The sequence below is a fragment of the Venustampulla echinocandica genome (genome assembly GCF_003357145.1).
Source record: "Venustampulla echinocandica strain BP 5553 chromosome Unknown scaffold_2, whole genome shotgun sequence".
NCBI lineage: Eukaryota > Fungi > Ascomycota > Leotiomycetes > Helotiales > Pleuroascaceae > Venustampulla > Venustampulla echinocandica.
Window position 1 is genome coordinate 2,624,209 of NW_022474207.1, and position 26,715 is coordinate 2,650,923.

General features: G+C 48.2%; 8 protein-coding genes across 8 annotated transcripts; 5 read left to right on the top strand and 3 right to left on the bottom strand.

The window, feature by feature from the left end:
• Window positions 1–4,518: 4,518 nt before the first annotated feature.
• BP5553_05226 (Dual specificity protein phosphatase 12) lies at window positions 4,519–6,264 on the top strand (the record flags this gene model as incomplete). Its single annotated transcript, XM_032013849.1, has 4 exons — window positions 4,519–4,565; window positions 4,761–4,985; window positions 5,324–5,665; window positions 5,796–6,264. 4 exons carry the CDS (start codon window positions 4,519–4,521, stop codon window positions 6,262–6,264), a joined length of 1,083 nt encoding a protein of 360 aa, XP_031870449.1.
• A 2,349-nt stretch (window positions 6,265–8,613) lies between these two features.
• On the bottom strand, window positions 8,614–9,255 carry BP5553_05227 (Uncharacterized protein; the record flags this gene model as incomplete). The annotated part of the gene is made up of 3 exons (XM_032013850.1): window positions 8,614–8,787; window positions 8,839–9,090; window positions 9,142–9,255. The coding sequence occupies 3 exons, from the start codon at window positions 9,253–9,255 to the stop codon at window positions 8,614–8,616; spliced, it is 540 nt and encodes a 179-aa protein (XP_031870450.1).
• Window positions 9,256–12,400: 3,145 nt separating this feature from the next.
• On the top strand, window positions 12,401–13,732 carry BP5553_05228 (Adenylosuccinate synthetase; the record flags this gene model as incomplete). Its single annotated transcript, XM_032013851.1, has 2 exons — window positions 12,401–12,964; window positions 13,019–13,732. The coding sequence occupies 2 exons, from the start codon at window positions 12,401–12,403 to the stop codon at window positions 13,730–13,732; spliced, it is 1,278 nt and encodes a 425-aa protein (XP_031870451.1).
• Window positions 13,733–14,023: 291 nt separating this feature from the next.
• Window positions 14,024–15,515, bottom strand: BP5553_05229 (PH protein; the record flags this gene model as incomplete). The annotated part of the gene is made up of 3 exons (XM_032013852.1): window positions 14,024–14,949; window positions 15,001–15,318; window positions 15,431–15,515. The coding sequence occupies 3 exons, from the start codon at window positions 15,513–15,515 to the stop codon at window positions 14,024–14,026; spliced, it is 1,329 nt and encodes a 442-aa protein (XP_031870452.1).
• A 557-nt stretch (window positions 15,516–16,072) lies between these two features.
• On the bottom strand, window positions 16,073–16,943 carry BP5553_05230 (SNARE protein; the record flags this gene model as incomplete). The annotated part of the gene is made up of 2 exons (XM_032013853.1): window positions 16,073–16,591; window positions 16,647–16,943. 2 exons carry the CDS (start codon window positions 16,941–16,943, stop codon window positions 16,073–16,075), a joined length of 816 nt encoding a protein of 271 aa, XP_031870453.1.
• Window positions 16,944–17,297: 354 nt separating this feature from the next.
• On the top strand, window positions 17,298–19,353 carry BP5553_05231 (Nuclear envelope protein; the record flags this gene model as incomplete). Its single annotated transcript, XM_032013854.1, has 3 exons — window positions 17,298–17,442; window positions 17,493–18,349; window positions 18,397–19,353. 3 exons carry the CDS (start codon window positions 17,298–17,300, stop codon window positions 19,351–19,353), a joined length of 1,959 nt encoding a protein of 652 aa, XP_031870454.1.
• Window positions 19,354–19,914: 561 nt separating this feature from the next.
• BP5553_05232 (NagB transferase-like protein) lies at window positions 19,915–21,878 on the top strand (the record flags this gene model as incomplete). The annotated part of the gene is made up of 5 exons (XM_032013855.1): window positions 19,915–20,075; window positions 20,142–20,382; window positions 20,440–20,577; window positions 20,753–21,136; window positions 21,192–21,878. 5 exons carry the CDS (start codon window positions 19,915–19,917, stop codon window positions 21,876–21,878), a joined length of 1,611 nt encoding a protein of 536 aa, XP_031870455.1.
• Window positions 21,879–25,368: 3,490 nt separating this feature from the next.
• Window positions 25,369–26,370, top strand: BP5553_05233 (Uncharacterized protein; the record flags this gene model as incomplete). Its single annotated transcript, XM_032013856.1, has 2 exons — window positions 25,369–25,444; window positions 25,520–26,370. 2 exons carry the CDS (start codon window positions 25,369–25,371, stop codon window positions 26,368–26,370), a joined length of 927 nt encoding a protein of 308 aa, XP_031870456.1.
• Window positions 26,371–26,715: the final 345 nt, after the last annotated feature.

Sequence of the window (26,715 nt, forward strand, 5' to 3'; positions counted from 1 at the left end):
TAGGCAGCAGGTTACGAGAGGCCCTTCTTGTCATCAACAAGGCTTAAATCTTCGAGCGGACAGCGTCAATCATGAGAGCCAGGGACATCGGAATCATCGTGCCGCGCCGTATCTAGGCGGGCAAGTTTGGGGTGCTTAGGTCACAGGCTGGTTAATTTTGTCGCTGAAGACAGCGCCAACGTTTCATGCACCGGTGATGGATGAGAAAGTGTTAAATGATACACCCTGCTGCACAGTGCGGCGAGTGCTGCAACGGCATCCCTGGTGAGCATGTCACCGATCATACGAAGTACATGTTCCATCCCCCCTGGAAGTTCAGAACGGACAAGCTTTTTCCATAGGGCCATTGCTCGCAGCCCAAAACCGCTCAGCACTTGCTTCGTAAAACCGCTCCAATAGATATGGCAAGCGCGGATGCACATTTATATCTCGTTTCCAACGGCCTTCGCTGTCCTAATTCTTGCTAACACTAGTCAAGCCTCGACATTCCTTCGACTTCATCAAGCCCTACGGGGAAGCGGATAGCGAGGCCCCAAATTTATAGTTGTACAGTATAAGGCAACCAAGATAATATATTCAGCGATACGCGAGGCAGGCAACGTGCCATCAGCTCCTGGTTTGCGGCGGCAATTCATTTTTAGAAGTTCAATGGGATCTTTCGAGCACAACCCGTTTGATCTCCCCAGGTGCTGCACAACAGGCAAGGAACTACGGTGAAACGCCCGTTCTGATTGTGCCACAGCCCTTGTGAAATGATGCTCAAATTGGAGGGGACGGGTCTTCGTCATGATTCACGAGAGACTGTTGCATCGGAAGCCCTTCCTCGCAGAGTGCATACTTCGTACTGTGTGAAAAGGCTCAAGTGGTTGTTGCCTTGTCGCCCGCCGGCCCCAACGATGCAGCACTTGGCCGCAGACATACAGCGAAACGCGGTATCTTCATCCGAAATCGAGTAGAGATTGTCACCCGCCTTCAGCCTTCTTTCACTTACGGGAGTAACAGCAACACCCACGTCATTATAATCTAAAAAGTCTCCTTGAAGTCGTATTCCCGTAGGACTCGAGGCCTCACAACTGGCTACACCAGCAGATCATATCGTATTGTTAGGCATGATCTGCATCTGGACGTTTCTGGCCATGTATCGAGACAGTGAGCCGGAAATATTTTCTCTTTAGCATCATCATTCTCTCCTCATGACCCTAGAATCCTATGCGCCGCGCACCGCAGCCTTCTTCTGCCCTACAAGGATCTCATTACCGTTATGCACGGTGTTGTCTTACACGGGCAGCAGACGTGGGGTAGGAATGATGCAGGCCGCTGCCACACCCCTATCGCAACCTTCTGCCCTATGATTGCTGATCAGTCTGTAATCAGGCTCTATAGCTTCCACGACTCATAGCGTTTTGCACACCGCTGCGGTGCACTTCTTTTTGCAAATCACAGGCGAGTCTCAAAGCTGGGGCATAGCCTGAAGAATCCCCACCGACATGCACGACTTCCAAAATTCCAACGGCCCGAGGCTCGAGGCGCCTCTTCCGGTACGATGCAGAGGGTCACTGCCAGGAGAGAGCTGGCTGTGAAACTCCTACCTTGATCAATATCGGGCCTTTCGTGAGGTAATAGATAAAATGGTCGGCTGAGGGGAATCGCCATCGCCCCCAGCTTCCAATAATATGGATAATTATACCGCAAGCGCCACAGGGCTAAACGTGGGAATCGCCTCTAATAATAGCAATGATTGAGAAGGCTGGCAAAAATACTCTAACTCGACCGCATCTGTCGATGTACTGCGTCGCGGACCATGTGAGTCCAGAGGGGGTTGGGGACGTGACTATTACATGAAAATCATAACCGGGCACACCCTCAACGGATCCCAAAACAGAAACTGATAACAAAGGTGTGCAAATAGGCGAGTCAATGCACGGCGTATATCTATCCAACTGAAGAAGATCTAGGCTGGCTTTCTTGGGCGGATGCATCGATCAATTACCGCCAAGCGAGCTTCAAACCCTCCAGACCTCACGATGCATTTACACCGCCACCCCGCATATCTTTGTTTGTAGGATACCTAGGCAGTGTGTGGTTATTAGCCTCTTGGTATTATTGCCGATTTGACCTCGCAAATCTAGCTTCGGAGAGAACAGGCCCTATAAAGGTTGCAAATGCTGAGAGCATGATGGGCTGGATGCTCGGCCAGGTCGATCCAGCCGACGACTACTCTTATTCCGATAAACTAGTGACTAACATACCGAACCTTCGAAAGCCTAGCTGGTGCTGGTGAGCCCAGGCGCCAGAAAGGGGGGGATCCCAGGGCGAAAGTCCAGGCTTTATCGACTCATGCTCGAGGACAACGAACCACATCGAGTAGCTCCAAATGCTAAAAGTTTTCTGCTGTCAGAGGAATTTGTTTTCTCGGAGCAATATCGCGTGTGTAACAAGAAGATCCTGAACAGCTGCATCTACCGGTCTTGAGAGGACATGATCTGAGACATGAGAGGCAATAGCGGAGACACTGCAGACGCCCGGACCTTATAACACTTGCCGGAGGTAAAAGCTTAGTGGCAAACTATTTCTGATACCCAGCTGTCATGAATAATTGCTGAGCGTCAATTGGCGAATAAGCAAGCCTCAAAACTCTGTGGGAACGTGGAAGTTATGATGAGGCTGAACTTTCGGCATTGCCATACTTTCAATAACGCTCCACAGCTCATTTCATTCTTAGGAACTAAAAGCCATCCAGCTACCTGGGTCCTGGGGTGAGCTTGGGCTGCATTTGCCTCGCGGGGCCAACGTCGTATTAGGAAAAAGGGGTCAGCGGCTCATCCAACGATACCGGTTTCAGTATATTGCTTCCCTGAATTAGTCACAACAAAACAGGAATATCAATCAAGGATGACGACAGTAAAGTCTCTTCTAGCTGAAAAGCCAGTCTGTATACTTGCCGATTCGTGGTTGCAGGTGGAACAAGGGCGAATAGTTTCTTCAACTCGGCGACGCCATGGCCCCCTGAGAAACAAGTGTGGCTGATAGATCTCCTCGGATGCCTACCGCTCGAACTCTTTTCCGGACATCAGATGAACAGTCTGGAACAGTTTTTCCTTTTGCGCCACGAATATTCCAAGCAATGGTGGCCGAGAGTGGACGGAGTAGAGGGGGCAAGACATGCCTAACCGCCATGTCAATCACTCTATAGGTCGAGCCCAGCCCATCCGACGCGAGTCATCTATGGCCTCGATTTTGCCACGCGTAGATTCTGACAGTCGAATCCACTCAACTTCGTATCGTTCTTTATGCAAGTCATCCAGGGCAAGAACTCCGTAGTTCCAAACCACTCGGAATATTTATTGGACACCCCTTGTCGGGAACCAACCTCGGTAGCCCTTGTGGAGACCAACTATCGATTTACCTTTTTACTACGTCCACGTGAACATACCGCTGTTAATTGACAGATTGCCCATCTCGGCCCTTATACAGAATGCACCAAACATCTTTGCCCTGGAGTCGGTGTTATTTACTGACCCAGAAAAGGGGGGCTATTGAAGAAAGGGGTATTGCTTTTCCAGGTGGAACTATGTTGCAGTTCTTACCGCCTTGACATCTCCTATCCCAGGAGTCAGGAACCAGTACCGCTCAGGTCCAGCCTTCCAATTCACCGAGTCTCGGACCGGATGCCTTTTTAGGTCGTAGATCAGGAGAATCCGGGGATGTCCAGGGGCAACCATGGAGCCACACACAGTTGAGTGGCAGCATTCCAGGCTCAACATGACTTATGTCCTTCCTCGCTACGAGTCAGTGTTAAGGCTCAATCCCACGGCGGTCCCAACCTTCACATCCGGGTCGGTAATATGCGGGAACGGCACAGTAACAAGGAAACAGCTGGATACGGACTGGAGAGCGTGCACTGCGGGTAGGGCAAGGCCGTAGGGCATGACCGTAAGGCAGAAGGATCCGGGAAGGAATCGAAGGATCGGCTACCAGACCGCTGGATCCGTACTTCAACTCTGTCGTCCTTGGGCGAATCCAACCTTGGCAGGGTGACCCCGTCCGAAATTGAAAGTTTATTTGATCGGAATAATGCAATGTATGTAGTAGTATACGTAGTATAATTTGCCGGTTCGGGCTGCAAGGAACAGGTCTTGATATTGGATTGCTTTTTGACGACTGCTACGTTAAAAGTTGCCTCAGGCATAATTACGAAATAGATTCCTGTTCCTTTCCCCGCTGGGCGAACCGAGGCTTCTCAGTTCTGGAGCAAATCTGGAGCCGCGGCATTGGGCTAACACCCTTGTAAGCCCTATATCAAACATTCAAACAGCAGAGCCACCTAGTTCTCTGGATCACCTGACTGTCTTCCTCGTGATTTCGTGCTGCTTTTTTCCTTTTTCGGCACCGCGGGCCTCCAGGCTCGAAGGCCGGGCGGGCAAGGCTGTATCTGTATCTGCATCTGTATCACAAAAAAAACAACTACAAAGTACCAGACCCGTAGCCACACTGGACTACAGACCACCGCCATTGAATATGGCGCTATCCCGCGTCCCGGGGGATGAAGACCTGTTTGTTGGTGGGTACGTATTGCATCTTCTTTCCGTTCTGATACTGCTGCCATCCCTTGGAATACAAGCAAAGCACGTGTTAACCGCCATCTCCTGTGGCTCTTTTTAATATGCTTTTCTCTATCTCGACATTCAGTTCATTCCATTTTCATCCCCTCTAAGCCCTGGCCCCCGGTGATGTCACAACCAACGACTAACGGCCTCCAGGATTTTCACTCTCCGCCGGAAAACAGCTCTCGAAAATACAGGCATCACTCACATCGTGTCTGTGCTTAAGTATGACTTCAAGGATTTCGAGGACTGGGAGAAGTACGAGCACCTCAGTATCGAGGTCGATGATGTGGACGATGAGAATTTGCTAGCGGATTTTGAGAGGACGGGGAAGTTCATTGAGGGTGCATTGAAGAGTGGAGGGGGAGTACTGGTTCATTGGTGAGTTATGGTATCTTTATGTAGTTGTATTTTGCAGTGGTTGAAAGAGTATTGTCTTTAAGGCGCTTACGAAGAGGAAAGAATGGTGCAGCCTCAAGTGAGATGCTTGTGTTTAAAAGGAGTATTTGATAAATCTCTAGCTTGCGTATATGTCGATTCATCTATATCCTCTTTTTCTGCGGTCAGCCACTTCGTCATGAATCAATGTTATATCTATCCCAGAGCTATCTAAAGATTATAAATCTACTACACCTTTATTATCGCCTCAATATCACTATTTCTTCATCCTTTACTTTCGTTTACATCCCATATGAACTGATACGTTTCAACCCACGCAGTGCAATGGGAAAATCTCGCTCCGTCACAGTGGTCATAGCCTACCTCCTCCGCCAAAACCCGCAGCACACAGTTGCCTCGGCACTCTCTTTAATCCGCGAGTCGCGTCCAATTGCCGAACCGAATGACGGTTTCATGGCGCAGCTAGAACTTTACAAGGAAATGGGTTGTCCAAGAGATATCGACGGTCAGCCAACTTACCAGCGATGGCTGTATCAAAGAGAGGTGAGCCTAGCGCTTGCGGCTGGCATGGCGCCTGATAGGGTAAGATTTGAGGACGAGGAGGTGCAAGATGCCCAAGGTGGAGGGGGAAAAGAGCTCGAGCTACGGTGTAGGAAGTGTCGGTAAGCTTACCCCTTTTCCTCCCCGGTCACATGATTTCCCCCCCTGAAGATGGAATCGCCTCATAGCAGATCCTGTCGTCATACGGAGATAGGACATTAACGAGAAGCTGACTTACCTGTCCTCCCTCAGGCGAACACTAGCTACTACCCCTTATCTTATCACCCATCTCCCTAATGCCACTGCTCCGACACAAACCTCAATGTTATCACACCCCACCACCAGACCAAATCTTCCCCCGCCGCCAACGCATACAGCATGCACACACCATTTCCTCCACCCCTTATCATGGATGCGGCCGGCTCTCGAACAAGGCATTCTCAACGGCCGTCTCGAATGCCCGAACCCCAAGTGCGAAGCACAAATAGGCCGTTACGCATGGCAAGGAATGAGGTGCAGCTGTGGTGTGTGGGTATGCCCCGCGTTCAGCCTGCAAAAAGGAAGAATCGATGAAATCACCAAGAGGGGTAGCAGTAGTAATGTCCGAGCACCAGGAAAAGATGCCTTAGGAGCTGCCAATGTCAGAGCCCTAGACGAGGCTACCGCCGAGGGCTTGGGCATTCGGCTTCCTCCGGGCATGAGAGGTAAGGAGAACCTCTAGGTCGCAATCGGGACGATCGGTAGGGGTGAAGGGAGTGTTTTGAATGGTGGATGTGTATCCAACCTAAGCACAAGGCTGAGCTCAGCGTCATTCCTCATCTCGAAGATTTCGAGTCCTGGGATGTGATTTGCGGGATAAGAGATGCAGAAAAAATATATATATCCCGTGTAGTGACACTTATTTGGTCTGGATGCTGCATTAAGGGGTGTGCGGGTACTCCTCCGTAGTCGCTCCTATTCCCTCCAGAGTAGTACACGTTACGAAGCATTTTATGTACATACCCTAACATATACCCTGATGAATGTAGGTTCTCTGCAGCTAGGTATGAAGGGATACCAGCGCCTATGTGGCGTTTGCCTTAGCACCATAGGGTTACACACCAGATTCTACTCATTGTCCTTAGGCTAATAGATATGCTGACTCCAAAACAATGAAAAATATGGCATCCAATTCGAAGGAAAGTTTAAGAGATCCGCTAGTAAGGTTGAACCAAGGCAGATGTGCGTAATTTGCAAAGTGGTTTATGTTGTTGTATCCGTACCGAGATAAGGATACGCAGCAAGATGAGGGCGTAGATCCTGTTTCCCTACTAGAATCGCTGACTTAATTTAGGCCTACGAGTTCAAATAGTACGAGGTTAGGGCGCTCGCGCACGGTGAGACCAATACATCACGTACTGGTCATCAAGTTTTGTTATCTTGCTGACCGCCTGCCTCTTTCTCTCCCTATCCTAGTAAAACAAACATGAGACGCTGGAAGTGGAATGGGTTACGTACGTAAAATATTTGTTTGCTCGTAAAGGATTATACAACGTTGTGTGTGGGAACCTAGAGGCTAGTCCGTCTATAACATGATGGAGGTCAGAAACAGAATTACGAGAGATCATTGCCATGCCTAAGGACGAAAGATGGACGTAGTTTATTGGGCGGTTCGGGACGGACAGATTATTTATACCTTCTACCTTAGGATACGATGGAATTGCTGCACAGAAGAAATAGACTTGTTGACTTTGGTTATCGGATAAACATGGGAAACTGGCCGGCATATCTCGATAATATACGACGCCCCTCGGGCTGTACCTTGAAAGTACTACTCGAGTAACCAACTGCAGGAAGAAGCTGGATGTACATTGTGGGTACCTTACGAAGTTTGAGGCGGGAGTAGGTCATATGCTCGGCGTATGAGACTTGACTAAATTAACAGCTTCTTGAAGACTAGTGAGGCATGACTGCATCTAACATGTATGAAAATGTGATATCTGCGGGGTACTTGACACATTATTGACTACTATTGGATGTACAGTAAGCTGATTCATACACTGCCTACGGGCGGTTTCCAGAGCGTATATCGTAATCTGTGTGACACGAAGCCATTGCCGATTGTGCATGTCTCATTAATTTCGCCCGCCTGTAAACCCGATCAATGTCAGCCGGGGCCTTGATCGCGGGGCGATTGGCGATTAGGGGGTTCTCTGACATTAATATGGGCTCCGTCGGCCATTCTTGAAGAGGCTTCAAAATGCCGCATGGGATGCGAGGGGTCTAATGGGCCTGGCTGAGAATTTCCGAATTGAAGTGGCTGAGTCCCGGACATGGGAAGATCGAAAAGTAAGCACTAAACCTTACGAGCTTCGAAGCGAGCCATACGGCGAGGCACGCCATAAGGCTGGGAGTGAATGTGACCAGAGCGTAATGATAACTTATTGAATGTAAACGCTAGCTTACGGTCAAATGTACCGTAATGACTATGATGCTTCTTAGAGATAGGGTACCCGCCCTTGCTGCGCGTGGCCGTCTTCGAGAGTGGGCATCCGGGACTGTCCATACCGCCTTCAGCCTTGATAGATGCCGTGCGATTTGGACCGTGGCCGACGACCAGGATATGAAGATGCATATCGGACGCTAAGCTAATGCCAACATTCATGTCTAAATCGAGACGCAAGGCGCCGGGCGAGTAGCGGGTCGATCATCAAGGGTGTATGCGGTCAGCACCACCAGAATTGTCAATATACGCTCCGTACTACTACGGAGTACGTACAACGTATGTTTTCGTGCTCACTAGAATTGTGATATGGTCCGACGGCCCGCATATCTCGGATATCAGTACTGCATATGTATCGAAGCGCGTAGTGTCGCCGGTGGAAGTCCAAGGAAGCTAGCATATACCCCACGCTGACTGTGTCTCACAGGGCCGGGTTGAACAATAGTCGATTTCGATTGTCTCAGGACCGGAGGAGTTCCACTGGGTATCAAATGGCCGAGGTCTACTACCTCGTGATATTTTCCCTCCAGCCATGGTATGTCACGTGACCTTTGTCAGACTTCCGATAGTTGAGGAAGTGATGGAATCTCATGGGAAGCCTTTGGGGACTTGGGGAAACAGGTTTGGATTCTGCAAACGCTCGCGATTTCGTCTTGCAATTTCTGCATTTCTCTTCTTGTCGATCCGTTGTTGGAAGAAAGTCCGCGCCAAAGCGAATACTCTGGGCTCTTCCTCAACTGGCGGAGGTTCCTCAGAGCTCTTCTGGAATGTGTAAGTTGGTAGATATTAGTCTTGTTAACAAGGAAAACGGACCTTTTCTTCATCGATGTTGTCCTCCTTGTCATCATCTTTCTTGTCCTTGTCCTTACTCTTCTCTTTTTCCTTTTTCTCCCTCTCCTTCTCCTTCTCCTTCTTCTTCTTTTGCTTTTCCTCAAATTCCTTCTTCACTCTTTCAACTTCAGCCTCCATCTCCTTCTTTTTCCGGGCCGCGACCGCAGCTTCGTCAATTATTGGGCTACAGAATCCCCTATCCTTAAGATGACCAGGACACACGAAGAAGAAGTCCTAGAGCAGGTCAGAGAGGCGGACTCGGAATATTGAAAGCGACCGCCTGACCTTATTCTCTGGAGTAACAAGAACGCTGGTACTTGGTTTATAGCATATCTCGCAAGGTTTTGTAGCCGCATCGGCAACCCTGCGGTGAGAGTAGATGTTTGGAAAAGAAGCCATCGCTGAAGGGTTGGCAGGGAGAACAATCTCTAATTTCAGCGCCCAAAACTAACAAATACAAAGGCTTTAAAAAAGGGGTTGCGGTTGTTCTCAGGAAGCTCCGGTGTTTGGAGAATTTTGAGAGGTAGTCCGGGTCGTTGATTGTTGTTGAATATAATCACGTGATATCGCAAAATCGCACCAAAGAGCTCCCCTTGCCTCAACCCCGGCAACGATTTAGAGCGCAGCTAAATGTTGCTAGCAGTTGCTTATCGAAGTAAACACACGACAACCACATTACCCCACACATTCTCTCCAAACCAAGCCAAACCAAGCAAATTGCAGTTTAAGATCTCCTTTCCAATCTAAGTGTTTGGATGTGATCATGGCGTCAGAACAAGTAATAGTACAGGGCAGCAAGCCTGGAGAGGATATGTTGTGGGGATGTCGTTTCGCAGGTCTGAGTTTCTTGTGATTTAGGACAACATTTTGAATGTAAAGCTGATAATAAATTGGTAGATGGTTTTCACCCCCTCATGGTTTCATATGATCAATCAATTAATTACGACTGCAAATTATATGATCCAGGACATCCGAGGCAGCGTTGCCTAGGCGCGGGCAAACCAAAAAGCGGACGTCCCCACGGTTGCCGAATCTTCCGCAATTGAATCTAGTTTTCAAGAACGTTAAGGAAGAATGGGCCACTGGAACATTCAAGATTATCTCTGGCGTCGATGGACATCCACGCAGCTAACGAACGTCAATTAGGAGACATTATTGGCAAGGAAATTGAGGGAACGTTGCATACCAGCCGAAGTAGGAACGAGTAGGTTGCCACGGATATGCGGATGTGGCTGAAAGGTGAGTTGAGGGCAATCGAAGGATACATGGTTGACTTCCTTAAAGTCACCGCGGCAGGGCAGAGACTAAGATTGACTTTATCATACCTAGTACGCTCACTTGCAACTTGCCCAGCCAATTAGGCGGAATCATTAGATGCTCTCATACGGAATGGCTTTTGCGTCTGATTTGGAGAGATTGCGAGAGTATTTCGAGGACAAACTTTAGCCCTCGGTGCGGGCACCCTGTTTGGCAACTGCTTCGGACTTGAGAGAGATGCTGTGGCTAAAGATCCTGGGTTCGAGGGTTTGCTATAAAACACCCTGGTAGCAGTTTCGAGTTGTGATTTTGTAGTCAAGGCCATGCAACGGGGAAACATGTGCATGTTGCACGTGTTTCCCTTAGTACTGTCATGCTTTTATCGTTCGTAGTTTTGGTAGTCGTCCTATTGCCCCTACCTTATATTTTCAGCCCAGTCTACCCTAGCGCGTCGTCATATCTCATTACTCTATTCAGCTTTAGCAGACCAGCTACATGTTTAGTTTAGATGCATAGTCTTGAACATCTATTTAGTACTGTGATAGATAGGATGATGACCTGATTGTCTACTCGTCCGGAGAATCCGGCAGCGTTATATTTGCAGATGCATCCACTACCGGAAGCTCCTTAATGCCACAGAAGAATCCCCCCGGACTCTTTAGAATTTCTGCAAGGGAATGCCTGTCGGGCTTTTGGACAAATGCCTGGATTGATGATGACTGCAAAAGCCTTGTCAAGGTTGGTAGTCTAGCTCCATATTTTATAGTCGGCGGTTCTCTAAGACATAATTTATTGACTTCAGGGATAGTACATACAAATAAAGATGTAAGTTTATGAATGCATGCTCACTTGACACTAGGTTAAGTATGTGCTCTTTAATTTTGTGGGAACCAAACTTGCTGATGCAATACTCTTAGCTTCAAGAAAGTTGAGGGCCTATGCTCGGCCACGTCAAGACTCTTAGACAGCATTCGAATCGCGACTGAGGTATTAAGCCCTCTCCCTGCCAGCCTAGAAAAATCGAAGGCATCCCTCGAGTACGTCTAGTCCCCTGTCATCCTAACAACGCCCTTTTATCCTTCTCGGCAGTAATGATCATGCAGCCCTTTGATGCTTGCAACCGAGCTTGCAGATTACCTCGTCAAAAAGGGGGTTTCCTTCCGAGAGACATATCCTATCAGCGGGCAGTGCGCCGCATTCAGCGAGAAATCCGGCATCCCCAGGAATGAAATGAAGGTTTCCTATTCCCAGAAGATTGATAGCTGTTTTGGCGATGCTATCCGATCATACTTCGACTACGAACATAGCGTTGAGTGGCCTGCTGCAGCTCTAGGACAGCACGGAAGTCTGTTGAAAAGCAGATCAAGGAGCTGAAGAAGATTTTAGTGCAAATAACCTTACTTTCGTTTTATTACCGCTTTACACGATATATCAAAAGTACTTTATGGACCTATATGATACTATCAGACTATAGTGAAGGCAAGAATTTCTGACCGGTACATATTTGTTAGCACTAGATGGTCATGTATAATGAAATTTACGAGGCCTAAGATGAAACAAATAGGGTAACTTATACACAACAATTACCGGAATAAACTAAATGCTTTCGTTGACCTTGAGTCCCAACGGTGCCCCAAGAAAATGTCACGCTTACGAGTGTCCGAGAGGTTTAGGCGCAGAACGGGTAGATGGGACCCAAGGCCGAGGTTAGGGAAAAATGAATTGGTACAATTAGTGCTACTGTGCCATTAGAATATCTCCATGAGCGCGGTATTTTGATGTAGAATTTTGACGAAGTACAACTGGTGGAGGGTGGAATGTCAGAATTATGTTAGGTAATCAGTACTCGAGTAGTTCGTACCACGAAAAACCCGGCAGTGAGAGTCAGGAACACAGAGTGATAGCGCAATAAAATACAGCACAATACACATACCACTCGGACGCTCAGTTCAAGCACTCGAGCACACCTAAACCATATATACCTTCTGCAGACTGCATTCTTGACAATTAAATCTCGGAGACTCGAAGCTGGAAGAAACAGTGAAATCAAATGCAAGCAGACAGGATGGCCAAGGCTAAAAAATTTGCCCCGCTATCGACCGGCATCATCCCGATCTCACTCGCGACCCCACCAACAACTTCGGTATCCGAGTCATCTCGGTCTTCTTGCGACATCCATATTGCAACTACACACAATGAGGTGTTTCTATATCCAACACCAATCCCAATCCTAATAGCAAATCAACCACCGGATACAACTACCATTCGACCTCGGTAGAAATACACCATGGCTACCATTGTCCTCGGCGCCCAGTGGGGCGATGAAGGCAAGGGAAAACTTGTGGATATTCTCTGTCCAACGGTTAAACTCTGCGCCAGAGCCCAAGGTGGAAACAACGCAGGGCATACCATCGTCGCGAACGGCGTCACATATGATTTCCACCTTCTGCCATCCGGATTGATCAACCCCGAGTGTACAAACCTGATCGGCTCTGGTGTTGTTGTCCACGTTCCGTCTTTCTTCAAGGAGTTGAAGGATTTGGAGGCCAAAGGACTGCAAAATGCGAAAGATAGAATCTTCCTCAGCGATAGAGCCCAAGTTGTGTTCGATTTGCACCAATTGGTTGATGGCTTAGAGGAGGTTGAGTTGGGCGGGAAGAGCATTGGAACGACAAGGAAGGGTATTGGACCATCTTACTCAACGAAAGCTACTCGAAGCGGAGTTCGCATTGCAGAGATCTTCAACGAGGTCACTTTCGAGGAGAAGCTGCGAGAATTGGCCCGTGGATTCAAGAAGCGGTACGGGGATCTGCTACAGTACGATGTCGAGGAAGAGATTTCAAGATTCAAGGTAGGATTTCCTGTATATTATTTCATGTGCTGTATCACTAACTCTTGGACATAGGAATACCGCAGAGATCTTGCCCCTTTTGTCGTCGATGCTATTCCACTTATCCAATCCGCCCAGCAAGCCTCGTTGCCCATTCTTATTGAAGGGGCCAATGCCCTTATGCTCGATCTTGACTACGGCACCTATCCCTACGTAACATCTTCAAACACAGGCTTAGGAGGAATCTTCACTGGGCTGGCAATAAACCCAGCGAAAATCTCCAGTATCATCGGGGTCGTGAAAGCGTATACCACCCGCGTAGGCGGTGGCCCGTTCCCCACCGAGGACCTTGGAGAAGACGGCACGAAACTCCAAGAGATCGGCCGCGAATTCGGCGTGACGACAGGACGAAAACGACGCTGTGGATATCTCGACCTAGTAGTCGTGAAATATAGCGCTGCCATAAACCACTACACATCTCTCAACGTCACCAAGCTAGATGTCTTAGATACATTCCCAACGCTCAAAGTAGCAACAGCATACATCCACCCCGACACAGGCGAGAAACTGGAATCCTTCCCCGCGGATTTGGAGCTTCTAAGTCGGATTAAGGTTGAGTATAAGGAATTGAAGGGTTGGGAAAAGAGCACAACCGGAGCGGCGACATTTTGGGATTTGCCGAAGGAGGCAAGGGAATATGTGGACTTCATTGAGAACTTCGTTGGGATTAAGGTCCAGTATATTGGAACTGGACCAGGGAGAGAAAGCATGATCAAGAGATTTGATTGATTGGTGCGGTAGGCATGGTGAGGGAAGAGGGCTTCATATAAGGCGGGTTTATATGTGCATTTGGGCGGTTATGCATACAGATACTGATGGTTACTACAATCTGGGTTGAGGATTGTACTTGCGGTATATTATCACCGCTGGCTGCGGCGGATAGATACCGGACTAGATCGGTAGATTTGAAATTTCTCCTTTTTTCATTGATGGAAATGCGAATAGACATGATAGAACTCAGGAGTTATCCACACATTGTCTCAGGCGATGGATATTACACCATGGTGACACCATGGGATATTACAGCTCCTCCTCCTCATCGTCCTCGTCGTCTTCACCTTCCTCGCCGGCCCCCTCACCATCGTCTTCCTCCTCGCTGCTCGTGCCAGAACCCTCGCTCTCACCCTCGCTCCCAGGATCATAATCCTCCTCTTCTTCATCCTCCTCATCCATCGCTGTCTGCTCGGCCTCCGCAGCCGCCCTTTCTAACTCCCCAGCTTCAACATTCCCTACCACATTCCCCTCTTCATCCTTCACCACATTAACGTTCAACCTCTTGGCCTTTCGCTGCTCCGCCATACTCTTATCCTGCAGCCCATGACGTTTCACAAAACCGTCAATGCCCCCAAAATCTTCCTGATCTAGCATACTGAACTCGAATTCTTCCACACTCTCCTCGACTTCGCCGCCTTCAGATTTAGAACTCATATCCACCTCGATACTGAGATTAAACGTCCTTTGCAGGACACTCGTGTAACTCACTGCTGAAATCCTCTCATGCGGTAAAAACAGCAGCGGCTTTTTAAACGCCCATAATATGCCATTTGGCAGGAAGAATAAATATCCATCCTTAGACCCCCGGAAAGCTTTCACGAAAACGGCTTTCTCGTTTGGACGATGTGGTTGTCGTTGCTCAGAAGCGAAGAGCTTCTGATCTGCTTGCACAATTTTAAGATTTGCCTTCCCTGCTGCTTTTAATCGAGAGGAGAGAGCCCAGTCAAAGAGCGTTTTGTAGTCGTCTGATACGGCCGCTGCGGAGGAGGCTTCCAGGCCACCGATTGTGCCTGGTTTAGGGACGCTATCGGGGATTGTGAAGACGAGAGGCTCGGGGATAGATGGGGAATCGGGAGAGGGTTTCGACGGTGCGATGTTGGAGTTACGGGGAAATATGACGTAGTTGTATTGTTTTTGAGTCTTTTCGGGGACAGGGAGGCAGAATATGTATTCTATAATTTATGATTAGCAAGGCAACACACAGCGAGACTGAAGAGCCGTACCGATGTCTTTCCACGCATAGCTTATGCTAGCGACGGGTTCTTGGGAGTCCGGGAGTCGGGCGTAGAGGTGGGAGGATGTCATGCAGAGAGTATATTTCTTGCGCTGGGGTATCACGACAGAAATTTCTTTGATTTCGAGGAGAACGGGGTCTTTGCTGCTTGCCACAGCTGTGCCATTCGCTGTGCCATTCGCAGCTGGTCGGGAGGCAATTCCTTCATCTAGACGTCGTTTTTTGGATGCAGGTTCTGACGATGGCGGGGTGAGGCTGCAGACATGTAGGGAGATCTGGTTGAATAATTCTATGTAATTATCGCCCACTGTGCAACTGAATTAGTTTCGGTACTCAGCGTATTGAAAGTAATTAACTTCGACGGCTGAAAATGCTCGTGAAGTAAGTATTCGAGGACAAGGCTAATGCTCGAAACGTACCTGCAGCAAGGCGAATAGCACTCTGTAGGTCCGGCCGGCCTTGAAATGCCTCGTCTAGACTTTTCTCATCTAAGACGGAGGCCATTTTGAGCTTCAGGTTGGATATCCCAAGTATTGAGGTTGGGGATGTTTTCTTGGAACATTGATTGAGGGAGACGCGACGTATGCCCTCGCGCGCCCGAAAGCTGGAGAACCCCTGATGTCAGCCTCGTCCGGGGTTCGCTGATGGTTAGAAATACCCGTTGACGGCGACCCCCACTGGCATTCCCACGCCCATCTTAGCGGCACCAATATAAGGACATGAGAGGTTTAAACACTTTGATAAGTATATTAGTAGTAGTATGCCGTTTATATGCTGGTTAGTCTTCAATTTTTTGTTCTATGCCTTGCCAAATTGAAGTACCCAGTGTTTCAAATTTCTATTCTTTAGAGGATAATTATGTACCTACATATAAGTAGTACGTACCAAATCAATACAAGAGCAAGGAGACAGCATCAAGCCCAGGATACACGAATCGATTTGCCCATATCTGAAAGCGCTTTCACGAGTACAAGTCCATATTCGAACTGTAAAGCATCAAATCCTCCAACGCCGAACTCCTCCGAAAATGCGAGCAAACATATCTTCGGCCCTGTCGACCCTCATCCAACGACAGCCGCCAAAATAATAATAGTAAGGATGACAGCTAGGATCAGCAAGAGACAGCAAGCCTTCGACCGAGCATTCTTCTGATATCGTGCGGCACTCCTCAACTCCAAATCCGCCCCCCTCGTATCAGTTCTGGTATTCTCCACGTTATTGGCGATAGTATCAAGAGTCTCGCCTTGCTCAGTGACAATATGCGCCACATCTCGGAACAGCTCGTTTAGCTCTGTAACACCCTGTTCGATGTTGCGAATCTCTGCCTCCCGCTCCACGATCAATGAATCTTGGAAATCAACCTCATCTTGCGAAGCCAGTCGCAACTGCTCTTGTGATTGCTGCTGTCCGAAAGCACCGCTCCCTTCAGCTCCTGGTGACTGCTGTTCTTCTAACGCATGTCGCGCAGCGCTCGCAGATGTTCGTTGCTTCTCAAGAGCTTGGCGTTGGACAGATTGGAATTCTTGCAGGTTGTTCTGGAACTCCCGGGCAAGCTTTTGCTGGGTGTACTTTTGTGACGGCTGATGGCAGGTTAGCAAGTAATCTTACAGAAGGGCCGTCACTGCCAATACTCACGCTAACATCTTCCCATGACTGTATCTTCTTCACGCCTTCCCCGACCTCCTTGAAGGCATCCTTCGATTCCTCTAAGAGCTCATGCACTCGTTCCCGTACCCTCTCGGTATCTCGCTTTGTGCCTAATAGTGCGATTTCATTTGTGAGTCGCGAGATGTTGCCTGTTAACGTAAAGAGTTTCGACATGAGCTCCTGTGACAGTCGCTGGAATTCGGGGTCGTCCGAGTACTGAGGATCGTCCTGTCTACGCATAGTAGTCGGCTGCGACTCCATCGACGATAACTGATCAAAAGACATATTTGCGGTAATGCAGAAAGAGCGGAGTTGTAAAACTCAGTGGGCTGGGAGTTCTTAAAGATTGTGTTGCAGTGAGTTGCCTGGTCGAGAAGAGGAGGAGGCTGAGCGCCCGTGACGTTGGTTGACGTACGCAGTGTTGCACCCCGACCCGACCCCGGTCGGTCGACTTGACGAGAGCTTCCCGCGCAATTGTTTTGTCTCAATGTCAACACAGCATAGGCGCAATTGTGCTCCGGAGCCGCAACCTCAACACCAACATGAAAACACAGAGCTCATAGCTAGGATAGTCAAAGCTCGTCGCCATACAGTCCTTACAGTTGCATCAAGGGCGTTCGAGCCCTAATCTACTCCAAGATGCCGCCAGCTCCTCGCGTTGTTCGGGTCCGTCCCTACAAGGACTTCCTCACGCCAGCCTTGCATAGAAGATTTGCGATGGCAACGGCAGCTTTATTTGGACTCTGTTATGTAGAAGCAGTCCTGATCGGAGAGTGGAATTCTCGTACGTTCCCCGAGTCCAACCCTGAAGCCTTACTCTAATGCTCTGTTTAGTGCTATGGTCGTGGTTCCCGTTGGGAAGAGCAGGCCTTCGGACAGCCCTACTATTTATTCCCGCCTTCATGATATTTATTCTTCGAGTTTCACAACTACATGTGGGGTTACGGACGTCATACTCATCATGGCAGACCTTCAGAACATACTTCTTCAGACCTGATATCGTGCAGACAGGCGTTTGGTATTCACTTTCGGCATATTTGTTCAGCGAGATCTTCATCTGGTCTGCGTCGAAAGACGCGGACCTCAACCGGATCAATGCCATACCCAAAACGCACCGCCCAATATTGAACGAGAGGCCCATATATCTGACGACCTTCTTCTACATCCTTGCGTTTGTACAGGCCGGCTGCCACATCTTTTACGATTATGATCGAATCGATCTTCCAGTTATGAAAACAAGACCCCAGGCCTCACCCAACCAGACCACGCATCTAGTCGTTCCTCCTATGGCGCAACTTAAGGGGAGGTTACCGTCCTTGATACTTACCTCTGCTCAACGTGCTATTGTTGTAGCTCTCGTTACACCAATTGTGTATTCAATGGACCTTGGCGTATACCCTTATTCTATACGAAAATTTGCCTGGAGCTTCACTCGCTCCTGGGCAAGTATTTTTTGGAATCTGCCAAAGACCACGTCACCTCCGGCTAAATTTCCATGGCGTTTTGACCTGATTGTACGAACGATGCTATCGGGCTTTCTACTTCTTATGCTTTGGGAACTCGGAAATGCCGCATTTTCCGTGTATGTGGCTCAAGAACCATTAAAGAACGAGCGGCCTATCACACACGAGTCTCGAGATCCAAATGGAAGTCTATTGACCGGATTGAGGGGAAAGAAACTGCAAACGAGGGTCAGTGCAGATATGTTACTGCTGGGAACTCCACTAATGCTATATAGGCCTTTGCTTTTTGGGAACTCGCCCTGATTGCGCAGAACTACGAAGGCCGAAGAAAAATAATTTTTGAGGACTTGGATCGAGCTGGAGGCTCTACTTGGTCCCAGTTGCGAGACGTATGTCTAGACGTAATAAATGGGATGGAATCGCGCATTGCCGAGTATCAAGCCCCCAAACCAGCAGCCGATTCTCAGAAGAAGATTCCGGAGCCCGAGCCTCTACCACGTCTGAGTGAGAAACCCTTAAAGGACGGCCTCGAACAGCCAGGAGATATTTTTACTTCTGCTCGTCCACAAAAAAGGGACAGTAGCCGTACTATTGAGGCTATCGGGAGGTTCGCAAAACGACACGGGCAATCGGAACCTACGAGTCCTGAGCCCAAATCAAAAGAGCTGCTCTTGAAAGCAGAAAGCGCAGTCCTTACTCCGGGGCAACAGAAAGCACTGTCCGACCAGGGGCTGGTGGGCCTTTTCAAGACCCAGATCACTTGGATTTTGAACAGTAGGCTAGGTTACCCATTCAGACAGGAATACAGGCGGAAAATGGCTGCCATAGTACTTGGCACGCCGTACGGAGACGTTGGGATTATTGTTGATGCTGCGGATGTATTGACCCGATTTGCAATCTCCAGTTTGACGGAAGATAAATATGGCATTGTCCACAAAGATGTGAAGGTTATGATCCAAACTTTCACGAAAGCAATTGTTAGGTTGGAGGGATTCAAGGCGGAAATCGGAGTTCACTGGACAGACGTAGAGGCAAAGCAGGAAAGTCCGGAGGTTGATACGATATTGGCAACTTTGAGGGGCGACCTCCAGGCGCTTATCGACGCGTTTGATGAGTATGCGGAAGATCTTAAAATAAGTCGGACTGAGATGAGAGTGGCCAGGAATGCTGCGGCGAGTCCTGCGGCAGCAAGTCCGGTCCAGGCAGTCCCGGAAATGGCGCATGTTAGTTAGAGAAATGCAATACTCTGGCCACATGAGAGAGCGGGACGATATAATAGAAATAAATTACTCTTGAGACATTGCAACTGCAAATATTGCCCTTGCTTTGTCCTTGATCCACGGACAAGCTATTGAATTTTAGTGACCAGCACAGTAACATTGTGAAGAGCAATGCATGATCAAAATACGGAGCTATATTATTGCCGTAATTTTTATGCAGGATGGTGAGAAAGATAATAATAATTCCTACTGTACGTGCAATTCGGGAAGAAGCACTCTTGAATAACCGATGCGCTGCGATTGCGGAGGGTTTTCCTCTGCTTTCGTTGCCTTTGGGCCTTGGTGGGGTTGAGCTGATAACCGAACGGCTGTGTGTTTTAGTATGCACGCTGACGTTCATTGCTTGACTCGAGCTCCGGCCAGGGGGTCGTTCGCCTTATATAGCTGCGCATCATCATGCCCCGATTCCCAATCTTTCAATAGCGGGGCCTCCATTTTTTAAATTCATTTTCTGGGGTGAACTTTGCATTGTGCAATTGAGCTCTTTTTCTGGCGTTCGAACTGACACTGGCCATGTCTTCCTCAGCTGTCCTCCAAGCTTCCTCGATTCTGAAGGCGCGGGTCCGCCGCCCTTCGATGCTGAAAAAGCTTTGCCATGCTGAAGATGTGCTTCCCCATTTCCCTAATGGAGCCTATATTGGATGGTCCGGGTTTACGGGTGTTGGGTATCCCAAGTACGTATCTACTATATATTTCTTTACTAGAAGATTCGAGTGCTGACCCCTCTTGCTGTGGAACAGGAAGGTCCCAACCATGCTCGCAGATCACGTCGAGAAGAACAAACTCGAGGGTCAGCTGAAATACTCCCTTTTCGTCGGCGCCAGCTCTGGAGCAGAGACGGAGAACCGCTGGGCCCAATTGAACATGATTGAGAGGCGTGCCCCGCACCAAGTCGGCAGGGCTATCGCCAAGGGGATCAACAACGGAGATATTAAGTTCTTTGATAAACATTTATCCATGTTCCCGGTCGATTTGGTTTATGTGAGTGTCTTATCAGAATTGATGCAGGGAATTATAGGATCTGACTGGGTGATATAGGGCTTTTATACCAGAGACCGGCCGAATAAGAACTTGGATGTCGTGATTGTGGAGGCTACAGCTATCACGGAGGATGGTAGCATTGTTCCTGGAGCGTCTGTCGGTGCTACTCCTGAATTGATTCAGATGGCTGATAAGGTATGTCTGAATTTCTTGTCAATTGAAACGCAGAGGGAAAAGTGATCCGCCTCTACCTATGATGTAGACCATCAGATGCCCCGCGATTGCCCTCGTTGTTTATTCCAGTTGATAAATCAAACCCAGGGTCAACTACGACTTTCAAAAGCAAAACCGAGTACTGATCAAGTCCTAGGTTATTATCGAAGTCAACACCTCCATGCCATCCTTTGAAGGCCTTCACGATATTACTGGGACCGACCTTCCACCACACCGAAAACCATACTTGATCATGGCACCTGAAGACAGAATTGGGACAACTGCCATTCCGGTAGACCCGGAAAAGGTTGTTGCCATTATCGAATCTGACTACCAGGATCAAACTCAACCCAACGCCCCGCCAGATGCAACGTCGAAAGCCATTGCTGGCCATCTGATTGAGTTCCTCGAGCATGAAGTGACGCATGGCCGCCTGCCTAAGAATCTCCTTCCAATCCAATCTGGTATTGGCAACATTGCAAACGCAGTCATTGGTGGACTTGCAGAATCGAATTTCCAAAACCTCAAAGTGTGGACTGAAGTAAGCATTATATTCCCGTCGTTTTAAATAATCACATTTACTAATCAGCCGCAAGGTCTTACAAGATACATTCCTCGATCTTTTCGATTCCGGCCGCCTGGACTTCGCAACCGCAACATCTATCCGTTTCTCCCCTGAGGGATTCAAGCGCTTCTACGACGGCTGGGCGCAATATTATAACAAACTCCTCCTGCGCTCCCAGCAAGTCTCCAACTCACCTGAGATCATCCGGAGATTGGGTGTAATTGGCATGAACACCCCAGTCGAAGTCGATATCTATGCCCACGCAAACAGTACCTGCGTGATGGGCTCTCGAATGCTGAACGGTATCGGCGGCTCAGCAGACTTCCTGCGCTCCGCCAAATACAGCATCATGCATACACCTTCTAGCCGTCCCTCGAAAACCGACCCCCACGGTCTCTCCTGCATCGTCCCCATGTGCACCCACGTGGACCAGACAGAGCACGATCTCGACGTCATCGTCACGGAGCAAGGCCTCGCGGATGTTCGTGGCCTAAGCCCCAAGGAGAGAGCTAGAGTTATTATCGAGAAGTGCGCGCATCCCGATTATCAAGCTATCCTGACGGATTACTTTGATAAGGCTGAATTTGAGTGCCTAAGGAAGGGGTGGGGTCATGAGCCGCATTTGTTGTGGAATAGCTTTGATATGCATAAGGCGCTTCATGAGGAGGGAAGCATGAAGGCGATTAAGAGCTGGGGAGAGGGGACGTTTTCAAAGTAAAAGACGACGGAAAGATATAGAATAAAAAACCATGTGTGTATGGAATATATCGATGAATGCTAGATTTATAAGGAGTTTCTAATAGAGATTGGGGGTTTTCGGGGAGTATATTTTTGTTTGCGCCAATTGAATGCCTTTTTGCCCCGACCTTGAGTTTCATTCTCCAGTATCTCGACTTCCTCATGGTGTGTCATCAAAAAAAAAATGTTCTAGCGGCTAAACACCCCTCTAATATATATATGGCGAAATAAGCAAATATCCTCTAACAAAGTACAAGGGCGTGACACTTGGTCAAGTGGCTCGGGTCAAATTGTACTTTCGTTATCGCCAGGGACGAAAGGAAGAAAGGGAACAACAACAAAAAAAACGACAAGAGATGTAGGCATTCGACACCGGGCCGAACTCTTTTGCAATTTTGAGGGTTGGATCTCTTTTTTATTTTATTTTAGAAAAATAGAATAGGCCATATAGGATTAAATTGAATATACTTGAGGATTCTTTTTTTTCGTAGGGTCGCGATTTGGCGAGGGGCAGATTGGTAGTCACCGCCTGGACGCGCCAAATTCATATATAACGTGGATACTTCAGTAGAAAGCCAGCGGCATAGGTAAGTAGCCATGCGCTACTCTGTCATTCACTGGTAAACAACCGTAAATGCTCTCACCGATTTTCGTGCTGCGCCCAGGGAATACGAGGACGTAATTAAGGTGATAGAGATTGATATAACTGGTAAGTAGATAGGAAGTCAAAAAGAGGTAGTTTTTTTCCTAATCTCTAGTTGTCCTATTAGCAAGCTTTGAAGAAACGACCAGGAAACATCCATTACTCTATTAATCACTAGTTTTTTTTTAGCTAACTTCGAGCTGACCCTTGCTCATGAGCTCCTACATAGGTACTCAATTCTATCTTGTTCAATTACCAATCGTTCCTCTTTTCTGGCGCGCACCCAGATCAAACTGAGCTCATCGGAAAGAGACTAGAGTTGCTTATGGTAGATATCACCATACTTAGGATTGCTCATGGAGCTAATAGTAATTGGTGTTTTGAAAGGTTGAACGCTTTATATATATAAGGTCCTAGATAATAAATGACAATAGAATGACAAATGACAATAGAATGGTAAATGACAATAGAATGATAACATGGCGTATTTCTAGGAGTGAAAGGTTCCAAATAAGATGGAAAGCCTACCACAATAACAGAGAGCCCGAGGGATGACAAAAGAAGCAGCAGACCATAGATTGGATATTTATGATATTTTCAAAGCCAGTAGCGGTAGTGGTGAAGCTATAGATGCGAATATCGAAGATCGAAAATACTTCAATATATATTAGCAAAGCTAAAAAAAATGAAGGCCAGGGACGTCATTAAAAGGGCAAACAAAGGAAATAAATTGATCGCGAGAGCGAGGAGGCGACAGTATACCCGCGATGAGAATGGTCTTGAGGATCTCGAGGCGCTAAACAATGGCTGAAGCCAAGTATGAACAAGACCAAAGCACGCACCAATGCCTTAGAGGGGTTTATTTAGAGTGTGATGAATCCCTCCGGAAAGTTACTACCACTAATTAAGTCTAAGTAGAGGATCCAGAGCAGTTCATATCATTGCGCGTGGTCCATATTAGTTGCTTCCTCCTAGATTAACCACGTGAGATGAGCTCAATCTATTTTATATATGCTCAAGAATTTAAGTTGTGCCAAGGTGGGCACCATAGTTGGAAAGTGACAGACCCAAGCAACGGCAATTTCCCGTTAATAAAGAAAGCCAAGCAAGACTAGCTTGGATAGCTTTCCCTTGAACTCGGTACCAGTGCAGTAGCTACTTCGTACTACCGATGGCTATATCTTGGCCTAGGCTTCAACCAACAAACGACGAAAACCCTCCGAAAGTATGCACCCCAACCACGGCGTAACAGCACTGCATTTGAGCCCCTGAAACAGGAAGGTTATAACAGCCATAGTATCAACGGCAACCAGGGAGTAAAATGACGAATAAAGAAAGCGATATGCGCAGGCTCGCAGCTGGCAATTGAGAGGTAGATTGGGAAATGTCGAGGTTCGTTTATAGCATCTCGTGCATGAAACCGCGGATTCCAGAATATAGGCTATTCTTCCAGGCTTCCTGAGACCTCCTTTCGTTAAAGCACGAGGCATCGCCTCGGAAGCCCCTGAGTGCCCCTGCATATACAAAGCATAACTGTAGGTAGAATCATGGAAGAATGGATGTGTCGTTGTCGGAGTCTCATGACAATTTCCCGAGCACAACCCACAACTAACGTAACCTACCACTTCCTCACTTCTTCCAAAACGCCTAATTCTTATCAGAATCCCGGTATTTGGCCGGTAGTCGCCATGCCTATCAGCTCGGCCTCTCTCACTTCACATCGAGATAATATCCTCTAACGATCCCTTCATAGATCACTCTAAACAAGACCAACCCTTCCGGCCTCGCCCCCCCCCCTTGCTGTCAACTCCACACTCCTCGCCTCAATTCTAATTTCGCCTTGACTATTAACCCTATTCCTTGCTGCCTCCTCAGTTCCATGCATTTACTTTCTGTAGGTCTCGTTATCTGCACCAGTAGATCCTTATGTCGGTAAGGAGATGGGCGTTGTCGGGAGGAAGCAGGATGCGATTTTTCGATATGCCGAGGTGCCGAGTTCAACAAATTTGCGAGCAAAAACAGAAGCATTGATAATAATGATAGCATGAAGCAGGAGCGGGGGTGGGCGAGACGGTTGATTTGTCTAGAGTGATCGAGCTGTAAGGCCGATTATTTCTAACTAGAAGGTTATGTAGCTCTGTAGGAACACGTTAAACACAAATACCTAAGGCGGGAAATATAAAGCATTACGAGAGAGACAAGAGAGGAGATATACAAGGGAAGGAAGAAGAGCTGCTGAAGACTTGAAGGCCATAGTAGAAACACCGGGAGATGACGATCCGCACGGACACCCGAGATACCACAGTAGGTCTGTGCAGCGTATAATCCAACAGAGCAAAAGAAACCTTTCGATAGCTTGCATTAATGCATTTCTTTTTCCGGGGCCGCCGTAAAAGCAGGAGGTTCATAGTAGCTATGAGATAATGAGTTGTTGCATGCAGCTTGAGGATTTATTAGAGTTTTGGTGAAAGTGAATGATGGAAGGCTATCGGATAACCTTATCTAAGCTAATGGACTAAGCTGTAAACAGCTAGCTGTCGTCATCACATGTATCCCAGGTAGCTTCGTGATTAGGTAATAAGGCAGCTGCTTGGTGTGGCAGCGAGGGAACCAAGTCGAACAAGGCTAGCGTTACCCGAACTACTCCAAATCGTCGTCCAAGAAACCATCAGTCAAGAACATCACTGGACCTTCATCTCCCGTCTTCTCGTCCCCTCGCACATTTGTCGTCGCTCCTCGCTCCTCACTTCCCTCTCCTCCATATTCTTCTGCAGAGGCTTCAGCTATCGATCTTCTCGACTGGTATTGCCACGAGAGCCCAGCAACAATGAACGTACTGCTGAAGCCAACGCATCCGTCGTTATTCTCAGAGTTCCCTTCGCACTACGACGCACACAACCCTGGTAAGACCCGCAACAACAACAACAAATATTCACCATGTTTATGTTCTCGACACTGACAGATCTTGTGACCCGCAGTATCTCCTCATACTGCAAGTCTAAGAATGAGTGCCTCTAGAAAGCGAAAAGCCGACGACGATGGCCTCGACGATAAAATGTCCATCTCACCCCAGAATTCCCCCGCTTTCACACCTCGTGCTATTGCTCGACCGGCGAAGAAAGTAAGAGCCAACGAAGTTGCCGGACGCCCACTCTCCCTCTCCCGACTCCTCGAAACCTTAGATGCACAGTCTCTGCGGTCGGTGCTGCAAACAATATGTGAGCGACACCCAGAGATCGGTACGGAGGTGGTGTCGTCAGCACCTAGGCCCTCCGTTGCATCAACTCTCGAGGTATTATCCCAGTATCAAGAGAAGCTTCGGGACGCCTTGCCTTTCGGTGGTAACTCGAGTTCCGACTATGCCTACAACCGAGTCAAGCAGCCCTTAATGGATTTGATCGACGCCCTCACCGACTTCACGCCTCACTACCTTCCGCCGAATGAGAGCCAGACGAGCATATCCCTCAACTTCCTTGATTCCGCAACAAAAGTAGTTCACGAGCTCCCTGAGTGGGACAGCCAGTCTCACAGACACCACAAAGACAACGCATATGATGAGATCTCGAAGGCTTGGGCATTGGTTATCAGCGAAGCTTCAAAGAAAGGAGGCGGTTTCCAGTTGCACTCGGGTGGTTGGGACCAGCGACTTGCTAAGCATAATGAGCAGAGTGGAGGGCGTATGCAGGTCGCTGTTAACGCTCTGGGATCGAACCTGGGTTGGATGGGTGGCAACTCTAGCACAGGCGCCAATGACCGTGAATCTATCCGCAACCAACTGTTGTCCGAAAGCTACGGCACTAACTTGCCTGTTCGCGTTGGACTTTGGTAGCGGATTGATCGACTTTGTAGTAGTGGTGACGACAATCGGTCATGCGATGTTGTACAGGGAAGGGAGCAGATTGTTATTTTACCGACATAGAGGTAGCGGCTACACGGCGTCCTATTTATTGCGATACCAGGCTAGAGGCCCGTATCGATCACGAAGCTCATGACGATTCTTTCACTAGTCGATTATTTTCTTCTCGAGTTAAGCATTGTCGGGAGTTTGGGTTCGGGATGGATATGATTTTTGCATTGGCCATGGGTCACTCAGCGGGCATTATGCCAGGCGTACACTCTTTCTCTCTCTCCGTACACGGTTTCTCTCTCTCCGTACACGGCCTTTCTGTGTATT